Genomic DNA, 17,076 nt, shown 5'->3' with positions numbered 1-17,076 from the left:
TTAATGTCTCTGGGTTTTGATTATCAACTTTGTGTTTGGGAATTTGTATATGGATAGAAATTTGTTAAAAGTTAACTAGCACGTGAAAGCACTTGTAATGTATCTGGGTTTTTGAAATGAATATGGATAAAGACTTCTAATGTATATGGGTTATTGACCTGACTAGCAGGTAAAAGGAATAGTTAAAAGTTGAATACCAATTTTACCCATCACGTGCATCTCACATGATCAGATTTAACGGCCAAATTAGACGTCCGTCAGAAATAGGGATTAAATCAGCATCATTTACATACCACGAGGATGAAACCCGTCAAAAAATAACCACAGGGACTAAATCAGCATTTTGATACAAACCACAGGGACTATTTCAGCAATTTTGTCTCATATATATATATATATATATATATATATATATATATATATATATATATATATATATATATATATATATATATATATATATATATATTACTATACTATTTATTAGACAAAAATGATGAATAGTATCAGGGGCGTTTTCGTCTTTTCACTTTTTCCTTTTCATTCTTTTAACTAACACCACATATCCCCCCCCCCCCCCCCCCCCGGCGCACTTTGTTCAAAAATTAAAATCGGCCCCCCAAAACAGGGGGTTAAAGCGTCAAATCAAAATTTTTATAAAATATCTTAAATAAACTCCACTCAAATATTCAACGGGTCATATCTTCTCGCTCGCAATGAGTTAAATTTTTCCCGAAATCATCGTTAAACTCGAAATAATTTTACGAACACAATGTCACTAACTATACGCAAAACGGACACTTTTTAAAAAAACGCTAAATATTGTAGTTTTCATATACGTTAATTTTTCACTCGCATCCTCCGTAACTAAACACAATAAAATACATTAAAAATCAAACTCCGGACGCGAAGCGAGGGTTCGAAAACTAGTTATAATCACAATATAAATATACGGAGTAGTATAATTATAATTATAAATGTAATTATAATTATTCTGGTCGAGTTAGGTTTTTGATTTTATTTCACTATACTTAAATGATGACGTGACAACTTAGATTTTGGTTTTATCATAAAGAATAGTACCAAATTACTGGTCTTATGGTAGCAGTTGAGATGTTACTTGTAATAATTTTCTCGATTTTATATCCTTAGTAACAAATCTTGGATTTTTTGGATTCTATTCAATTTGTAATAATTCTTTTACTTTATTGATTTGATTTGATTTAGTTATTTATTTTTCAATGTTAAAGTGAATGTCACGACGATAGTAATATTTATATATTGATGTCTTACGTTTGAACATAAAAAGATCGAAAACTATGTTTTTGTTTTATTAAAAAAAATAAATCAATTAATAATTACTCCGTAATAACTAATAATTGATGACTTAAATTGTAAGCCGAAACTTGGGCGTAAAGTAGATATTAATTGAACAAAAGATTGTGATATACTCGTTAGTCACTATCTTACTTTGAATCAATCGGCTTCTCAATTATTTGTTTATATTAGAATTAGAATCAAAACGTCATATATAGTGGTCATGGTACTTATATCGTCACAAAAAATCTAAAGTTCAAATCTCACCAGTAGCGTATTTTGAAGAGACCGGAGAAATGGTTGAACATTATTTAAATCTCACTAGTCGCGTATATTCAACAATCCGGATAGTCTGGACAGTAAAAATCTCATCCGAATTTTTTTTTTTTTTTTTTTTTGTAAAGGGTTAACCCCGGCGAATATTATTAATAAATAATAAAAAGAATGATTACAACGAAGAACAGGAGCAACAAGAAAACCTTGAAGCTACTAAACGACCAAAGCTAGACGAACAAATTACATCCAACTAGCAAACCAAAAAGAAATACGACTACACCATCACTAAAGGTGCCAAGTGCGCTTCATTCGCTCCACATAGGATGACTCTTTGAATTTTAACGATAGGAGTTTTAAGCGGACCGTTCCAAATATATCATCAAAAAGCTTCACTTCCGTCTCATGCGATTTTTTGAAAATTCTATTGTTCCTTTCCTGCCATATGAAGTAAACCACCGCTCCAAACATTAGCTTCGCGACCACAATATTTACCGAATTACGGGTAGCTGAATGAGATAACCAAGAACACACAATTCGCCAAGAGTTTGTCATAGGCATGATCGTCAAACCTGATGCTCTAGACCAAACCTGACTAGCATAAGAACACTCGAAGAATAAGTGACTACGCGAATCAGGACCGCCGTTAAATAAAGGACATGACAATTTGACCCCATTATATAATTCCCACCTACTCAGTTTATCTTGTGTTTTCAATCGCTCCCCCATTAGGAGCCACACAAGAAACGCATGCCGAGGCATACATTGAGAGAACCAAACCACTCGAAACCATGAAACAGCGATCGCTCTCGGTCTTATAGAATCCCAAACGTTCTGAACTGAGAACTTGCGAACCTCATTATTAATATCCACCCAAAGAACCTCATCCTGTGCAACTTTGATAGAGCAGGATATTTTATATCTCATGAAGTAGGCCATTTCCAAGAAGAATAGACAATCACATCTCTGACATAACTTGTAAGGAGCCCTTCATGCACAATGTCTTCTCTAGAGATGGTTTATTCTTCCGGAGGCATCCGAAAGTTTATAATCAGAATCAGCCTAGTTTTAGCCCACATAAAACATGAGTCCATTAAGCCCATAAACCATGGGCCCAACACTTATGTACCAGTTGGCTGAAAACCTTTTTAACCAGTGATTAATAAAACATGAGTCTAAATAAATTAATCTACTTTTTTCGTATAAGAAAATACTTAAAACAGATGCTTAAGTAATATGACCATATTTTGCGGATTAAAATTGTCAAACAGATAAAGTTGGAGAAACGCTTTTCATAATTAAGAGTGCATGTTGCTTATTAGTTGATTTTGGTGTTACAAATTCTTCCAAAATACACAATAATTTGATTTGATGGAACAGCAACCTAGCGATTAAAAGCAACAGACAATGTTACGGATAATATTATCCAAGTGAGAAGAAAATATCCTACTAATCTCGTTGGCTCCACATATTCAGGCTCCTGTAACACGAATATATATACAACAAGTTATATATACTCTGGATTCGATACGAAATCCGAATAGATTTATATAAAATTATTGTATCGACCGAAGATTTAGCAAGAATAAACAGATTTGAGGATGAGAACAGTTCACTAGCAGAAATACAATGTGTCAGGACTTAGATACATGTAACGAATTCTATTTGGTTATTTGATATATCAATACTAAGATGTTTAGGGCTAAGTAATTCAACATATGACTTGTGTTATAAAAGTCTAAGGAGGTAGGGATGGAGAAAAAAACACGCATCGGATGGAAAACCCGATATTTTTTGGTCAGGTTCGGGCTGGGTAAATGGTAATAGGGTCGTAAACGGGGATGGTTTTTAATTTTTTTGCGGATCCGGGTCCGGAAATGGTTTTAGACACAAACCGATTACCCGGCCCATATATCCGAAAAAAGACTTGAGCCCGTATACCCGGCCAGTATACCCGAAAAAAGACTCAAATACTCGTGAAAAACCCATTTACCCGATAGTTTGTAAGTAAATAGGGAGCTAGATACCCGTGCCGAAACCCGTTTACCCGCTAGTTAGTAACTAAATGGGGACCCCCGCAGGTCAGGGTCCGGGTTTGGACGGTTTTTTAAATCGGGTTCGAGTATGGGATTACCTAAATCCAACTCAAACCCGGCCCGATACCATCCCTAGTTACTCATTGTAAGGTTTTCAATACAATTACACTTATCAGAGAACACATTCAAAGGAAATTCTATCTACATTCATACACATTCTTATGTATTCATACATCGGTTGCTTGATATTGTAGCGTCACAATGTAAAATACTTGATACAAAGTGGTGTACACTCGAACTAAGATGTTTTACACATTCATAGACCTAAGGTAAAAAAAGATGCGAGACGGAGCCGAATCGGGGTCAGGACCTTGAAAAGTCGAGTCGGATCAAAACATGATCGAGACGGACGTTGACCAATGTTGACTTTTAGATATAAACTAGTTGTGGAGCCCTCGCTTCGCGCCGGGGGCTCCGTTTTGAATGCGAGTTAAAAAAAAAAGTCTTGATCTATTTTGTAAAAAGGAATTTTTTTCGACATCTAACATTGAAGGGTTGTTCCTTTTGTGAAAGTTGCTTCTTTTAGCGTTAAAGTTAGTTGATCTATTTTGTAAAAAAGAATGTTTTTCGACATCTTTTGGTAGCATTGAAGGGTTGTTCCTTTTAAGAAAATTGCTTCTTTTATCGTTGGAGACAAAAAAAAATGTAGCACAGTAGTGGCCTATGTGGGTCCTACTATTTGAGCGCAGTGTACAAGTCGGTAAAGCGTGGTGGGTGTTATTATTCAGTATTTTTGGTGTTAGTGATGGGATAAATAATAATTTAGAATATAAGTATAAAGTGGGGGGTTCGATTTGTATTTTAATGAAAGTTAGGGGGTTAGGTATAAAGTGGGGGGTTCGATTTGTATTTTAATGGAAGTTAGGGGGTTATGTTTGTGAAAAGTGAAAAACTAAATAGTACTATTCATAACAAATAAGACAAATTTTATCTATTAGTTATATTGGTAAATATATTAAATATGGTTATTTCAAACATAAAAGATTTACATATAAGATGATGTGATGTTAGTTTTGTTGGTTATTAATGCCCAAGACACAACTTATGTCTATACTACTAATGACATATGAACCTAAAGGGTCACACACAATGAGCAAATAAATATCATTTACATATTTGAATATGATTTGAATATTATAACCTTATTATACATGTTGTGACATTGTTATTTAATATAAATGATAATACTACAATTGTATGAGAATGCATACAATTATATAAACATGTATGTGAGTAAGTAACAAGTATATTACTTACTTCTTTATATCTTGTTAATTATATAATGTATAAGTATACATTATTGAAGTCATATTATTAAAGTGAAATGATGAAGCATTTACTTTCATGATGACTTGTTTAAAGTGAAATGATGAAGTATTGTCTTTCATCATGACTTGTTAGTGTGTTTCTTTAAATATATTAGAACATACTACATTTTAAGAGATGTAAGAAAACACACACATGCAAGTATGATTCTCTTTAGTTACTAACAACCTCTAAGTTTCCTTTCATGTTTGAAAGACTACTGTGAATACAAGATAGAATTAAAACAAGAATTAAGAAAGAATTGTTTCTTATACTTGTGTTCAAGGGTTATAAAGGACTAGCATCCGGTTAATATTGGAGTTTATTTTCGTGTGGATTACCGATAGAGGGAGGCTACTTTGGCTCCTACATTCTAAGCATTCATAACTTCTCAAGTTCAAAGTCTTCAAAGGTTGTAGTCTTTAAACTCACTATTTATTATTTAGTTTTCTTGACAACATGCAATTGGATCCTTGGTGGAGAGTTTTTGAAAGGTTTAAAGATTGTTGTACGTGCTTCCGCTGCTAAATAGTTTTATGAAACTTCATATACAAACCCCAACAGTGGTATCAAGAGCCGTTTTTGCATGTGTTAAGAAACTTGTGTTATATACAATAAGAACTTGTTCCTATTATTAGAAATGAACAACTTCTCTTCTAAAAAGGAAAAGTTGTATATTTCTAAACTGCAACTTACTTATTTTATTTGCTACAACCATTCCTTTTACATGCATGTATGGTTGTAGAAGTTGCTACATATATATATATATATATATATATATATATATATATATATATATATATATATATATATATATATATATATATATATATATATATATATATATATATATATACTAGTTGATATATTAAGTTGCATGGTGCATAGAAAGCCTTTAGACCATTTTGTGATGTTTGGTTGTGTTAAAAATCGATTGGGTTGTAATTATTATTTCATTTATAATGGTTTGTAATAATTTTATTTCATGTTTTCTTTATTTTTGAGATGTAAAAGTATTAGTGTATACTTGTATATTTTATCTATAAAAATGTAACAAGACATGAAGAAAATTCAAGAAGGAGTTCTAAACAATTTTGGAGCCATTTGCAACACCAAATGTTGACTAGGCAAGTGGGAGCTTCAAGACATCACAATGGAGCATGGATATTTGTCATGTCCTTAGATTGACCCGGTCCCTTCGTTTGGCTCACGAAAACCGATTAGAAAAAAGCTTGACTATGCACCTATTAATTGTTGTGTTTATGTTTGTATGTTGCATGTTTGAATATAGGATATTTTCATGCTAGAAAATATATTTTTTAACAAATTAAACACAAATAAAAGTTTGGTAAATTTATATATAATTTTGAAAATGGTTTTTCATAAAAGTATAAAATGAGTTTTAATAAAAAAGAGTTTTTACATAAAGCTCAAAATTGACATTAAAATTATGAATTTTAGTAAATTATGAATTTAATAAATTTAAACCAAACTCTTGTATAAAGTTTTAAATAAAATGAGTTTTATTATAAACTAAAATTGGTCTTAAGTTAGCGCGCTCAATATATACATATTAATATAGGATATTAGTTTAAAATTGGACACGCCGTGAGTGACTAAAATAGAGATTCTATAAACTCCAGACCAACATATAAAATATGATTTTATCTAAAGTATACGTATAATATATTGTTGAATGAATGCAACAATTATTATACGAAATGTTTTGTCAAATTGAAATAATACAAAACACAAAATTCCTTTTAAAATGTAAGTTTATGCCATCCTTTTTAAGACACTCGCTTGTCATTTGTACGTCGTTGTGGAGAGAGCATCAACCAACCACCACGGTCGTCTTATGATTACCGAGATGGTGTTTCGCGATTCCCATGACAGTCTTGGGCCGAACATCATAGTTTTTAAATAGGACAACTTAATTGGTGCTTCTTGTGGAGAGAGCATCAGCCAAACACAAGAGGCCCAAGGCATAGATGAGATTAAACATACCAGTTGACAATTGTTGTTAAGGATCCCATTAAGATATAGAAATTGTATTGGACTTACAATTGGTAATCGCTACCTATCTTGTTGATTTAAACTTAGTGGAGAGAGCATCAGCCAACCACTCAAGGTTAAATGGAACTTGGATTCTAGCCTTTAACAAATTAATTTTTCATAAGAAAGTTAGGGTAATTAATTATTAAAGGATCAAATATTAAAATACTAAAAGAACTTTGTTAATTTTGTAGATGTCACCCAATGCAACTACACCCGTTCACCACCTTTCTCTATGATCTGTCTTAGAGAAGGAAAAACTCAATGATACGAACTTCTTAGACTGGTATCGTAATTTGAGAATTGTTCTCAAAGTCGAAAAGAAGTCGTATATACTTGATGGACCCGTTCCCGAGGAACCCCCTGCTAATGCCACAAAGAGCATCCGAGATGCTTGGACTAAGCACACGGATGACTCCACAGAGGTAGCATGCCTCATGTTAGCCACCATGATTCCAGACTTGCAAAAGGACCTGGAACATCATGATGCCTTTGAGATGCTTAAGCAGCTAAAGGAAATGTTCCAACAACAAGCTAGGCAACAACGCTTTGAAACTGTTAGAGCGTTACACGCATGCAAGATGGCAGAGGGGACATCTGTAAGCTCTTATATTCTGAAAATGAAGAGCTACATAGATCAACTTGAGAGGCTTGGAACTTCCATTGGTCCTGAGTTGGCAATAGACTTAATCCTCAACTCACTACCAAAGTCATATGATCAGTTCGTCTTGAACTACAATATGAACAATTGGGAGAAATCTATCTCGGAGTTGCATTTAATGCTTAAGACTGCCGAGAAGAATATTCCATCCAAAACCTCTGAAGTCCTCATGATTCGGGAAGGAAAAATCAAGAAGCCAGAAGCCAAAGGCAAAGGTAAAGGCAAACCTAAGAGTCAAGGCAACTACAAAGGCAAAAATTTTGTCCCAAAGGATTCTGTCAAGAAGAAAGAAAAACCTGCCAAAGATGCCACTTGTTTCCATTGTGGAGAAATTGGTCATTGGAAGCGAAACTGCCCGACTTACCTTGCATAGCTGAAAAAGACAAAGGCTAGCAATGCTAGCACCTCAGGTATCTATATGATAGAACTATTTGCTTTCTCTAGTAATTCATGGGTATTTGATACTGGTTGTGGAACTCACATTTGTAATAATGTGCAGGGACTAAGAAAGATTAAGAAGCTGAAACCAGGCGATTTGGTATTGCATGTTGGCAACGGAGCACATGTTGCGGTCGTAGCAATAGGCATTTATGAACTATTATTACCAAATGGCTTGTATTTAATATTAAATAATTGTTATTATGTACCTTGTTTAACTAGGAACATTATTTCAGCTGCACGATTGTATGAATCTGATTACTCGTATGCTTTTCCAAATGGTAATATTTCGGTTTTCAATAAAGATGTTTTTTTTATTTTAAGGCACGCCCTCACAATGGAATATATGAAGTTGACATACAAGATTCATCCAATAATAGTTCTATGTATAACATAAACACCAAAAGATTCAAGCATGACTTGAATCAAACTTATCTATGGCATTGTCGTCTTGGTAACATAAACAAGAAACGCATAACCAAACTCCAATCTGATGGAATTTTAAAATCAACTAACTCTGAGTCATTTGATGTATGTGAATCTTGTTTAAGCGGGAAGATGACAAAGGCACCTTTCTCCGGTTCCGGAGAAAGAGCAAAGGATCTTTTGGGACTTATACATTCCGATGTATGCGGTTCTTTTAAAACTATGTCAAGAAATGGTGAAAGATACTTCATTACATTTACTGATGATTTTAGTAGATTTGGTTATGTTTACTTATTGAAACATAAACATGAGGCATTTGAAACGTTCAAAGTGTTTCAAAATGAGGTTCATAATCAGCTAGGCAAAACGATAAAGGTTCTTCGATCGGATCGAGGAGGTGAGTACTTGTGTCAAGAGTTTGACGATCATCTAAAGAATTGTGGAATTATTTCACAACGCACTCCACCCGGAACACCACAACATAATGGTGTTTCTGATAGGAGGAATCGAACCTTACTTGATATGGTTCGATCTATGATGAATTATACTTCACTTCCTCCATCCTTCTGGACCTATGCCTTATTATCTGCTGCTCGCATATTAAATATGGTACCAACCAAAAAGGTTAATAAGACACCATACGAGTTATGGCATGGAAAAGTTCCAAATTTATCTTATTTGAAAGTTTGGGATTGCGAAGCTCATGTTCTACAAGAAACTTCCAACAAACTTGATCCCAGATCTATCAAATGCATTTTTGTGGGATATTCAAAGGATTCTATGGGATATTATTTCTACAATCCTACCGATAACAAAGTGTTTGTTTCTAGACACACTACTTTTCTAGAAAAGGAGTTTCTATTAAATAAAGCAAGTGGGAGTAATGTAGAACTTGAAAAAATTCAAGAACCACAAAATATCACACCTGAGGTTGGCACTAGCTATCAATAAATTGTTGAAGAACCTGAACAATTGGTTGCTCAGGAACCTGAAGTAACACAAGACATTCGTATATCTAGCAGACCTCGTCATAGTCCCCAAAGATATGACGATATTTTCTTAGTGGATCAAAGTGAGCCCACTAACTACAAAGATGCTATATTAAATCCTGAATCTAAGAAATGGCATGAAGCCATGAATGACGAGATGCAATCCATGTATGACAACGAAGTATGGGACTTAGTTGATCTACCTCCTGACAGCAAGGCTGTTGGGAGCAAATGGATTTTCAAGAAGAAAACCGATATGGACGGAAATGTACATACATTTAAGGCAAGACTAGTGGCGAAAGGTTTCACTCAAACTCATGGTATTGACTATGGCGAAACTTTCTCTCCAGTAGCCATGCTAAAATCAATTAGAATACTCATTGTCATAGCCGCATATTATGACTATAGATATGGCAAATGGATGTCAAAACCGCATTCCTTAATGGACACTTAAGTGAAGATGTCTATATGGAACAACCAGAAGGTTTTGTAAATCCTAAGTATCCTAATAAAGTGTGTAAGCTTAAAAGAGCCATTTACGGATTAAAACAAGCATCTAGAAGCTGGAATCTTCGTTTTGACGAGAAAATAAAAGAGTTTGATTTTATCCAAAATGAAGATGAGCCATGTGTTTACAAAAGGGCTAGTGGGAGCATAGTAGTATTTTTAATCTTATATGTAGATGATATACTACTTATTGGAAATAACATCCCAACTTTACAAAAGGTAAAGTCTTGGCTTGGGAAGTGTTTTCAAATGAAAGACCTTGGTGATGCTGCTTATATTCTAGGAATAAAAATTCATAGAGATAGATCAAAGCGGCTAATCGGCTTGAGCCAAAGTGCATATATTGAAAAGATTCTAAAAAGATTCAAGATGCAAGATTCCAAACGCGAATTTTTGTCAATGTCACATGGTACAATATTGAGCAAGTCTCAAAGTCCTAGCACAAATGATGAGCTTAGACGAATGAATGGAACTCCATATGCTTCTGCAATTGGATCCATTATGTATGCCATGTTATGCACAAGACCAGACGTATCGTATGCTTTGAGCATGACGAGTAGATACCAACAAAATCCGGGTGAAAGCCACTGGATGGCTGTCAAGAACATCCTAAAGTACTTGAGAAGGACTAAAGATATGTTCTTGATTTATGGTGGTGTGGAAGAAGATCTTACTATAAAGTGCTACACAGATGCTAGCTTCCAAACTGATAGAGATGATTCACGATCAAAATCTGGATATGTCTTTATCTTGAATGGAGGAGCTATAACTTGGAAAAGTTCTAAGCAGAAAGTAGTTGCACAATCTACTACAGAAGCTGAATACATTGCTGCATCGGAGGCAGCACAAGAGGCTGCGTGGATGAAAAAGTTCATTGATGATTTAGGGGTGATGCCAAGCATAGAAGATCCCATAGAAATATTTTGCGACAACAATGGTGCTATTGCTCAAGCAAAAGAACCTAGATCGCATCACAGTACCAAACATATCCTTAGGAGATTCCACTACATACGTCACATAGTGGGAAACAGAGATGTTTGTATTCGCAAATTTCACACAGATCAAAACCTAGCCGATCCTTTTACAAAGGCTTTGGCACAATCAAAACACGAGGGTCATGCTCGGTGCATAGGGCTTCGTAATGTTAATGATTGGAATGATTTGTAATTTAGTATTATGATATTTTGGAACATTTATGCAACATTTATATTAAATGATATGATGTATTTGGAGATAATCATACTCATTAATAATTGTTGTGTTCTTTATTAGTATGTTTAAATCCTTGAATAACTCCGTTATTCAAAAACGTCCATAGTCGATCACAACTATGAGAATAGTTGTGAGTTAAGACTAATGTGAATAAGTTGGTTGACTTTCATGAAGATGAAAGTAGAGCAAGGGAGTTGCAACCAAATTCATCTATGTTTATTGAAGAATAAACATTGGACATGACCCACTTTCAAGATCACTTCATGGATCGATGTCATAAGTGATTCTTGAAAACGGTAATATATTTATATCCTTAGACCGTAGATATATATTGGGTCTTAAGTGTGAGGATTGTTATACTTTGACATAGTCAAACATTGTTCTTTAGCCAGGCAATCATAAAAGCTATTGTTAAGTATAATATGAGACACAATCATAAAAGCTATTGTTAAGTATAATATGAGACACATGAGAGACGTGTGTAGTCTAGATGGGATTTGTTCCTCTCATCTGGATGAGAGATTGACATCTATGGGCCCCTCGATGATTTAAATTGATTAAGTTGTGTGGCCACGCTCAAACTATATTGATGTATTCAATGGTGTTTGTTTTATCACTTTCAATCTTGATCGAGTAACATAATGTATGAGCTAAATATGAGATTGATTACTATCCATGTCTCATGCTCAACGTGATGTCAGTAACAAAGGGATAACTGATACCTTACCTATATAATGATTTGAAGTTTTAACTTAAGATCAATGGATGCTCGGAATGACACATTTTCATGTGTTGTTAGGGGCAGCGGCATGTTGCTAGACGTTTACCACTGTCTGTGTTGACATATGTTGAATCTTGTGCAAGTGGGAGATTGTTGGTTATTAATGCCCAAGACACAACTTATGTCTATACTACTAATGACATATGAACCTAAAGGGTCACACACAATGAGCAAATAAATATCATTTACATATTTGAATATGATTTGAATATTATAACCTTATTATACATGTTGTGACATTGTTATTTAATATAAATGATAATACTACAATTGTATGAGAATGCATACAATTATATAAACATGTATGTGAGTAAGTAACAAGTATATTACTTACTTCTTTATATCTTGTTAATTATATAATGTATAAGTATACATTATTGAAGTCATATTATTAAAGTGAAATGATGAAGCATTTACTTTCATGATGACTTGTTTAAAGTGAAATGATGAAGTATTGTCTTTCATCATGACTTGTTAGTGTGTTTCTTTAAATATACTAGAACATACTACATTTTAAGAGATGTAAGAAAACACACACATGCAAGTATGATTCTCTTTAGTTACTAACAACCTCTAAGTTTTCTTTCATGTTTGAAAGACTACTGTGAATACAAGATAGAATTAAAACAAGAATTAAGAAAGAATTGTTTCTTATACTTGTGTTCAAGGGTTATAAAGGACTAGCATCCGGTTAATATTGGAGTTTATTTTCGTGTGGATTACCGATAGAGGGAGGCTACTTTGGCTCCTACATTCTAAGCATTCATAACTTCTCAAGTTCAAAGTCTTCAAAGGTTGTAGTCTTTAAACTCACTATTTATTATTTAGTTTTCTTGACAACATGCAATTGGATCCTTGGTGGGGAGTTTTTGAAAGGTTTAAAGATTATTGTACGTGATTACGCTGCTAAATAGTTTTATGAAACTTCATATACAAACCCCAACAGTGGTATCAAGAGCCGCTTTTGCATGTGTTAAGAAACTTGTGTTATATACAATAAGAACTTGTTCCTATTATTAGAAATGAACAACTTCTCTTCTAAAAAGGAAAAGTTGTATATTTCTAAACTGCAACTTAGTTATTTTATTTGCTACAACCATTCCTTTTACATGCATATATGGTTGTAGAAGTTGCTATATATATACTAGTTGATATATTAAGTTGCATGGTGCATAGAAAGCCTTTAGACCATTTTGTGATGTTTGGTTGTGTTAAAAATCGATTGGGTTGTAATTATTATTTCATTTATAATGGTTTGTAATAATTTTATTTCATGTTTTGTTTATTTTTGAGATGTAAAAGTATTAGTGTATACTTGTATATTTTATCTATAAAAATGTAACAAGACATGAAGAAAATTCAAGAAGGAGTTCTAAGCAATTTTGGAGCCATTTGCAACACCAAATGTTGACTAGGCAAGTGGGAGCTTCAAGACATCACAATGGAGCATGGATATTTGTCATGTCCTTAGATTGACCCGGTCCCTTCGTTTGGCTCACGAAAACCGATTAGGAAAATGCTTGACTATGCACCTATTAATTGTTGTGTTTATGTTTGTATGTTGCATGTTTGAATATAGGATATTTTCATGCTAGAAAATATTTTTTTTAACAAATTAAACACAAATAAAAGTTTGGTAAATTTATATATAATTTTGAAAATGGTTTTTCATAAAAGTATAAAATGAGTTTTAATAAAAAAGAGTTTTTACATAAAGCTCAAAATTGACATTAAAATTATGAATTTTAGTAAATTATGAATTTAATAAATTTAAACCAAACTCTTGTATAAAGTTTTAAATAAAATGAGTTTTATTATAAACTAAAATTGGTCTTAAGTTAGCGCGCTCAATATATACATATTAATATAGGATATTAGTTTAAAATTGGACACGCCGTGAGTGACTGAAATAGAGATTCTATAAACTCCAGACCAACATATAAAATATGATTTTATCTAAAGTATACGTATAATATATTGTTGAATGCATGCAACAATTATTATACGAAATGTTTTGTCAAATTGAAATAATATGATTTGAATATTATAACCTTATTATACATGTTGTGACATTGTTATTTAATATAAATGATAATACTACAATTGTATGAGAATGCATACAATTATATAAACATGTATGTGAGTAAGTAACAAGTATATTACTTACTTCTTTATATCTGGTTAATTATATAATGTATAAGTATACATTATTGAAGTCATATTATTAAAGTGAAATGATGAAGCATTTACTTTCATGATGACTTGTTTAAAGTGAAATGATGAAGTATTGTCTTTTATCATGACTTGTTAGTGTGTTTCTTTAAATATATTAGAACATACTACATTTTAAGAGATGTAAGAAAACACACACATGCAAGTATGATTCTCTTTAGTTACTAACAACCTCTAAGTTTTCTTTCATGTTTGAAAGACTACTGTGAATACAAGATAGAATTAAAACAAGAATTAAGAAAGAATTGTTTCTTATACTTGTGTTCAAGGGTTATAAAGGACTAGCATCCGGTTGATATTGGAGTTTGTTTTCGTGTGGATTACCGATAGAGGGAGACTACTTTGGCTCCTACATTCTAAGCATTCATAACTTCTTAAGTTCAAAGTCTTCAAATGTTGTAGTCTTTAAACTCACTATTTATTATTTAGTTTTCTTGACAACATGCAATTGGATCCTTGGTGGGGAGTTTTTGAAAGGTTTAAAGATTGTTGTACGCGGTTCCGATGCTAAATAGTTTTATGAAACTTCATATACAAACCCCAACAAGTTTAAATAATATATATGATATATGATATATGATTTATATATTGTTTTTTTGAGCTTATAGTGTATTTATTAATAGCATGTTTATTAATTTATCTTTAACGCATACTATACTATGTAAGTCGGTTTTTCCAATTTTTAAATGGGCTTGATCTCTTTGTATAAATAAGAACAAGGGCAGACAAAAAGCCTAATTTTGACCGACCTTTATGGACTTTGACCCAGCTTTTCTCGACTTTGACCTCACTTTTTAGCATTGACCTTATAATTAGACAGTTTTGAGCGAAACGGGACAGGCTAGTCACCAAACCGTCGCAACGGCCGCCGCAAACTCCGTTTGCAACCATATAGACCATATGACAATGATGCAGAAAATAAAATAAAATTCAAGGGCGTACAATTATACACTTTATAAAAGTTTGACTTATTTGCAGCACTTTACATGAAGTTATAGATTACCTGTGGTGGAGGAGTGTCGGGTGAATTTACAGTTTGAGTTTGACTAATGTCAACTTCAAATGGCCAAGCATATCGATCTGTGTTTTCATTTCTTGCCAAGCTCCAATCGTACAGCCTTCTATCTTCAACCGACGACAAGATTGTGTATGACTCCTAAAATGGGATGCAAGAAACATAAACAGATATTTTAATCATCAAACAGAGTTAGTTGATCTACGTTAATCAGTTAATACATACTACTATACCTTTAAAAGATCAAGCTTCTTGGTTAGCTCTTCTTGTTCCAATCCTTGGTTCATTAGCTCTTCAAGCTTTAGATCATACGCAACTTTAACCTGGAACACAAACCACACCAATTATAGTTGGATCAATTGAATCTACTAAACCAACAAGAAATTTGCAAATTTAGAGTGTGCGTATAACGTAATATTCGTGTAATTTTATATACAAATGTTAGTTATTAACTTTGATTATGAACGTGTTTGAGTTTTTTTCTGACTCCGTTGATGTTAACTAACCTGGTCATATGGACATCCCTTTTTCAATCCTAGTATGCCATAGTAATCTGCATCTGTAATGGCTGCACTCTAAAAATATACTTTATCAATCATCTGCAACTTTGTTTTTTTAATTTCTCAAAACTTCATTAATGATTTATATTTCACAAGAATCAGAAATTCATAACTATCCGAAATAGTCTAATGATTCGAGAGGTCTCAAATTCAAACTTCAAACCTCACTGACAACATATTTTTGAATAGGAAAAATCTTAATCGTTTACGAGTTTAAGAACCAGAAATTCATAGCTTTTGCAATTTCATTTTGATAGTATCTATAAATCTATAAATTATCTTCAATCAAATAATCTATAATTTAATTTTAATTTCATAACATTTTATTACCAGTCAAATTAACGAAATTTAAATTTAAAATGTACGTTACAATAATTACAAAAACTCTAACAAAAAAAAAAGTACCGATTCCACGAAGAGCTTTTTCGACATTAAGAGCCGATATCAATGAAGGTGGCCCCTTTGGTACTTCAACCTGACTCTCTTCCGTCCCCTCAACTGCCGTTGATGAAGCCACGTCATCAGGCGAACTTCTAGCAAGTAAACTAACATTTGGTTTCCTAATGAACTTAATATAGTTTTTGGACAAATTTGTGCCAACGACAATCGGATGTTGGCGGCAAAAATAGGTACTTGAAGTAGTCGTCGACGTAGCAGCCATGGCCATGTTTTGGTGAAGAATTATGATTGTGATTATACCGACTCATTGAGTGTTTGTTTTGGCGCTTTCATGTACATCCAAAAAGGGTTTGAGATGAAAGAGATAATGCTAGGTCAATAACCACCAGTCGTTTAAATTAAACTAAAGGTTAAGTATAATGTTACAGCTTGCGTTTCAACAAAGTCGTTGTAGTATAGTGGTAAGTATTCCCGCCTGTCACGCGGGTGACCCGGGTTCGATCCCCGGCAACGGCGTAAATTTTTAATTACTCAGCAATATCTACCCACTTAGTAATTTTATTTTTTTTATACTAAAGTCCACCGAAAAAAGAAACTGGAGTACTGGTCCCAGGAAACAAAGTCAACAAACTTATTTTACATTATATGTAATGTAAGCAAGATGTGAAAGACCCGAGATAGGGTCGAAACAGTTAGGACTTTGGAGCGTTGCAACGGTTAAAATGGAATCGAGACGGATGTTCATCATGACTTTTTTTTTATATATTTCAAAACATAAATATTTCAAATATAAATATATAAAATTAAAGG

At 33.2% G+C, this 17,076-nt stretch overlaps 2 protein-coding genes and 1 non-coding gene across 3 annotated transcripts; 1 reads left to right on the top strand and 2 right to left on the bottom strand.

Moving 5' to 3' along the window:
- Window positions 1-1,878: 1,878 nt before the first annotated feature.
- On the bottom strand, window positions 1,879-2,529 carry LOC139901801 (uncharacterized). The gene has a single exon (XM_071884477.1). The coding sequence runs from the start codon at window positions 2,527-2,529 to the stop codon at window positions 1,879-1,881; it is 651 nt and encodes a 216-aa protein (XP_071740578.1).
- A 350-nt stretch (window positions 2,530-2,879) lies between these two features.
- LOC139902885 (NAD(P)H-quinone oxidoreductase subunit U, chloroplastic) lies at window positions 2,880-16,581 on the bottom strand. Its single transcript, XM_071885554.1, has 5 exons — window positions 16,273-16,581; window positions 15,814-15,875; window positions 15,541-15,630; window positions 15,296-15,448; window positions 2,880-3,070 (listed from the first exon to the last, which is right to left on the bottom strand). Exons 1-5 carry the CDS (start codon window positions 16,532-16,534, stop codon window positions 2,975-2,977), a joined length of 663 nt encoding a protein of 220 aa, XP_071741655.1. The 5' UTR covers window positions 16,535-16,581; the 3' UTR covers window positions 2,880-2,974.
- A 129-nt stretch (window positions 16,582-16,710) lies between these two features.
- Window positions 16,711-16,782, top strand: TRNAD-GUC (transfer RNA aspartic acid (anticodon GUC)). The gene has a single exon. It is a non-coding gene; the product is annotated as a tRNA-Asp (tRNA).
- Window positions 16,783-17,076: the final 294 nt, after the last annotated feature.

The sequence above is a fragment of the Rutidosis leptorrhynchoides genome, chromosome 3 (assembly GCF_046630445.1).
Source record: "Rutidosis leptorrhynchoides isolate AG116_Rl617_1_P2 chromosome 3, CSIRO_AGI_Rlap_v1, whole genome shotgun sequence".
Taxonomy (NCBI): domain Eukaryota; kingdom Viridiplantae; phylum Streptophyta; class Magnoliopsida; order Asterales; family Asteraceae; genus Rutidosis; species Rutidosis leptorrhynchoides.
Note: the sequence above shows the minus strand (reverse complement) of the source record. Positions and strands in the feature narration are given on the sequence as shown.

Coding starts and splice junctions, on each gene's coding strand:
- LOC139901801 (XM_071884477.1), bottom strand. CDS start 2,529: ATGGCCTACTTCATGAGATATAAAATATCCTGCTCTATCAAAGTTGCA.
- LOC139902885 (XM_071885554.1), bottom strand. CDS start 16,534: ATGGCCATGGCTGCTACGTCGACGACTACTTCAAGTACCTATTTTTGC. Junction 15,631..15,813: donor AGGGATGTCCATATGACCAG/GTTAGTTAACAT, acceptor TTTGTGTTCCAG/GTTAAAGTTGCGTATGATCT. Junction 3,071..15,295: donor CCGACACTCCTCCACCACAG/GTAATCTATAAC, acceptor TTCGTGTTACAG/GAGCCTGAATATGTGGAGCC.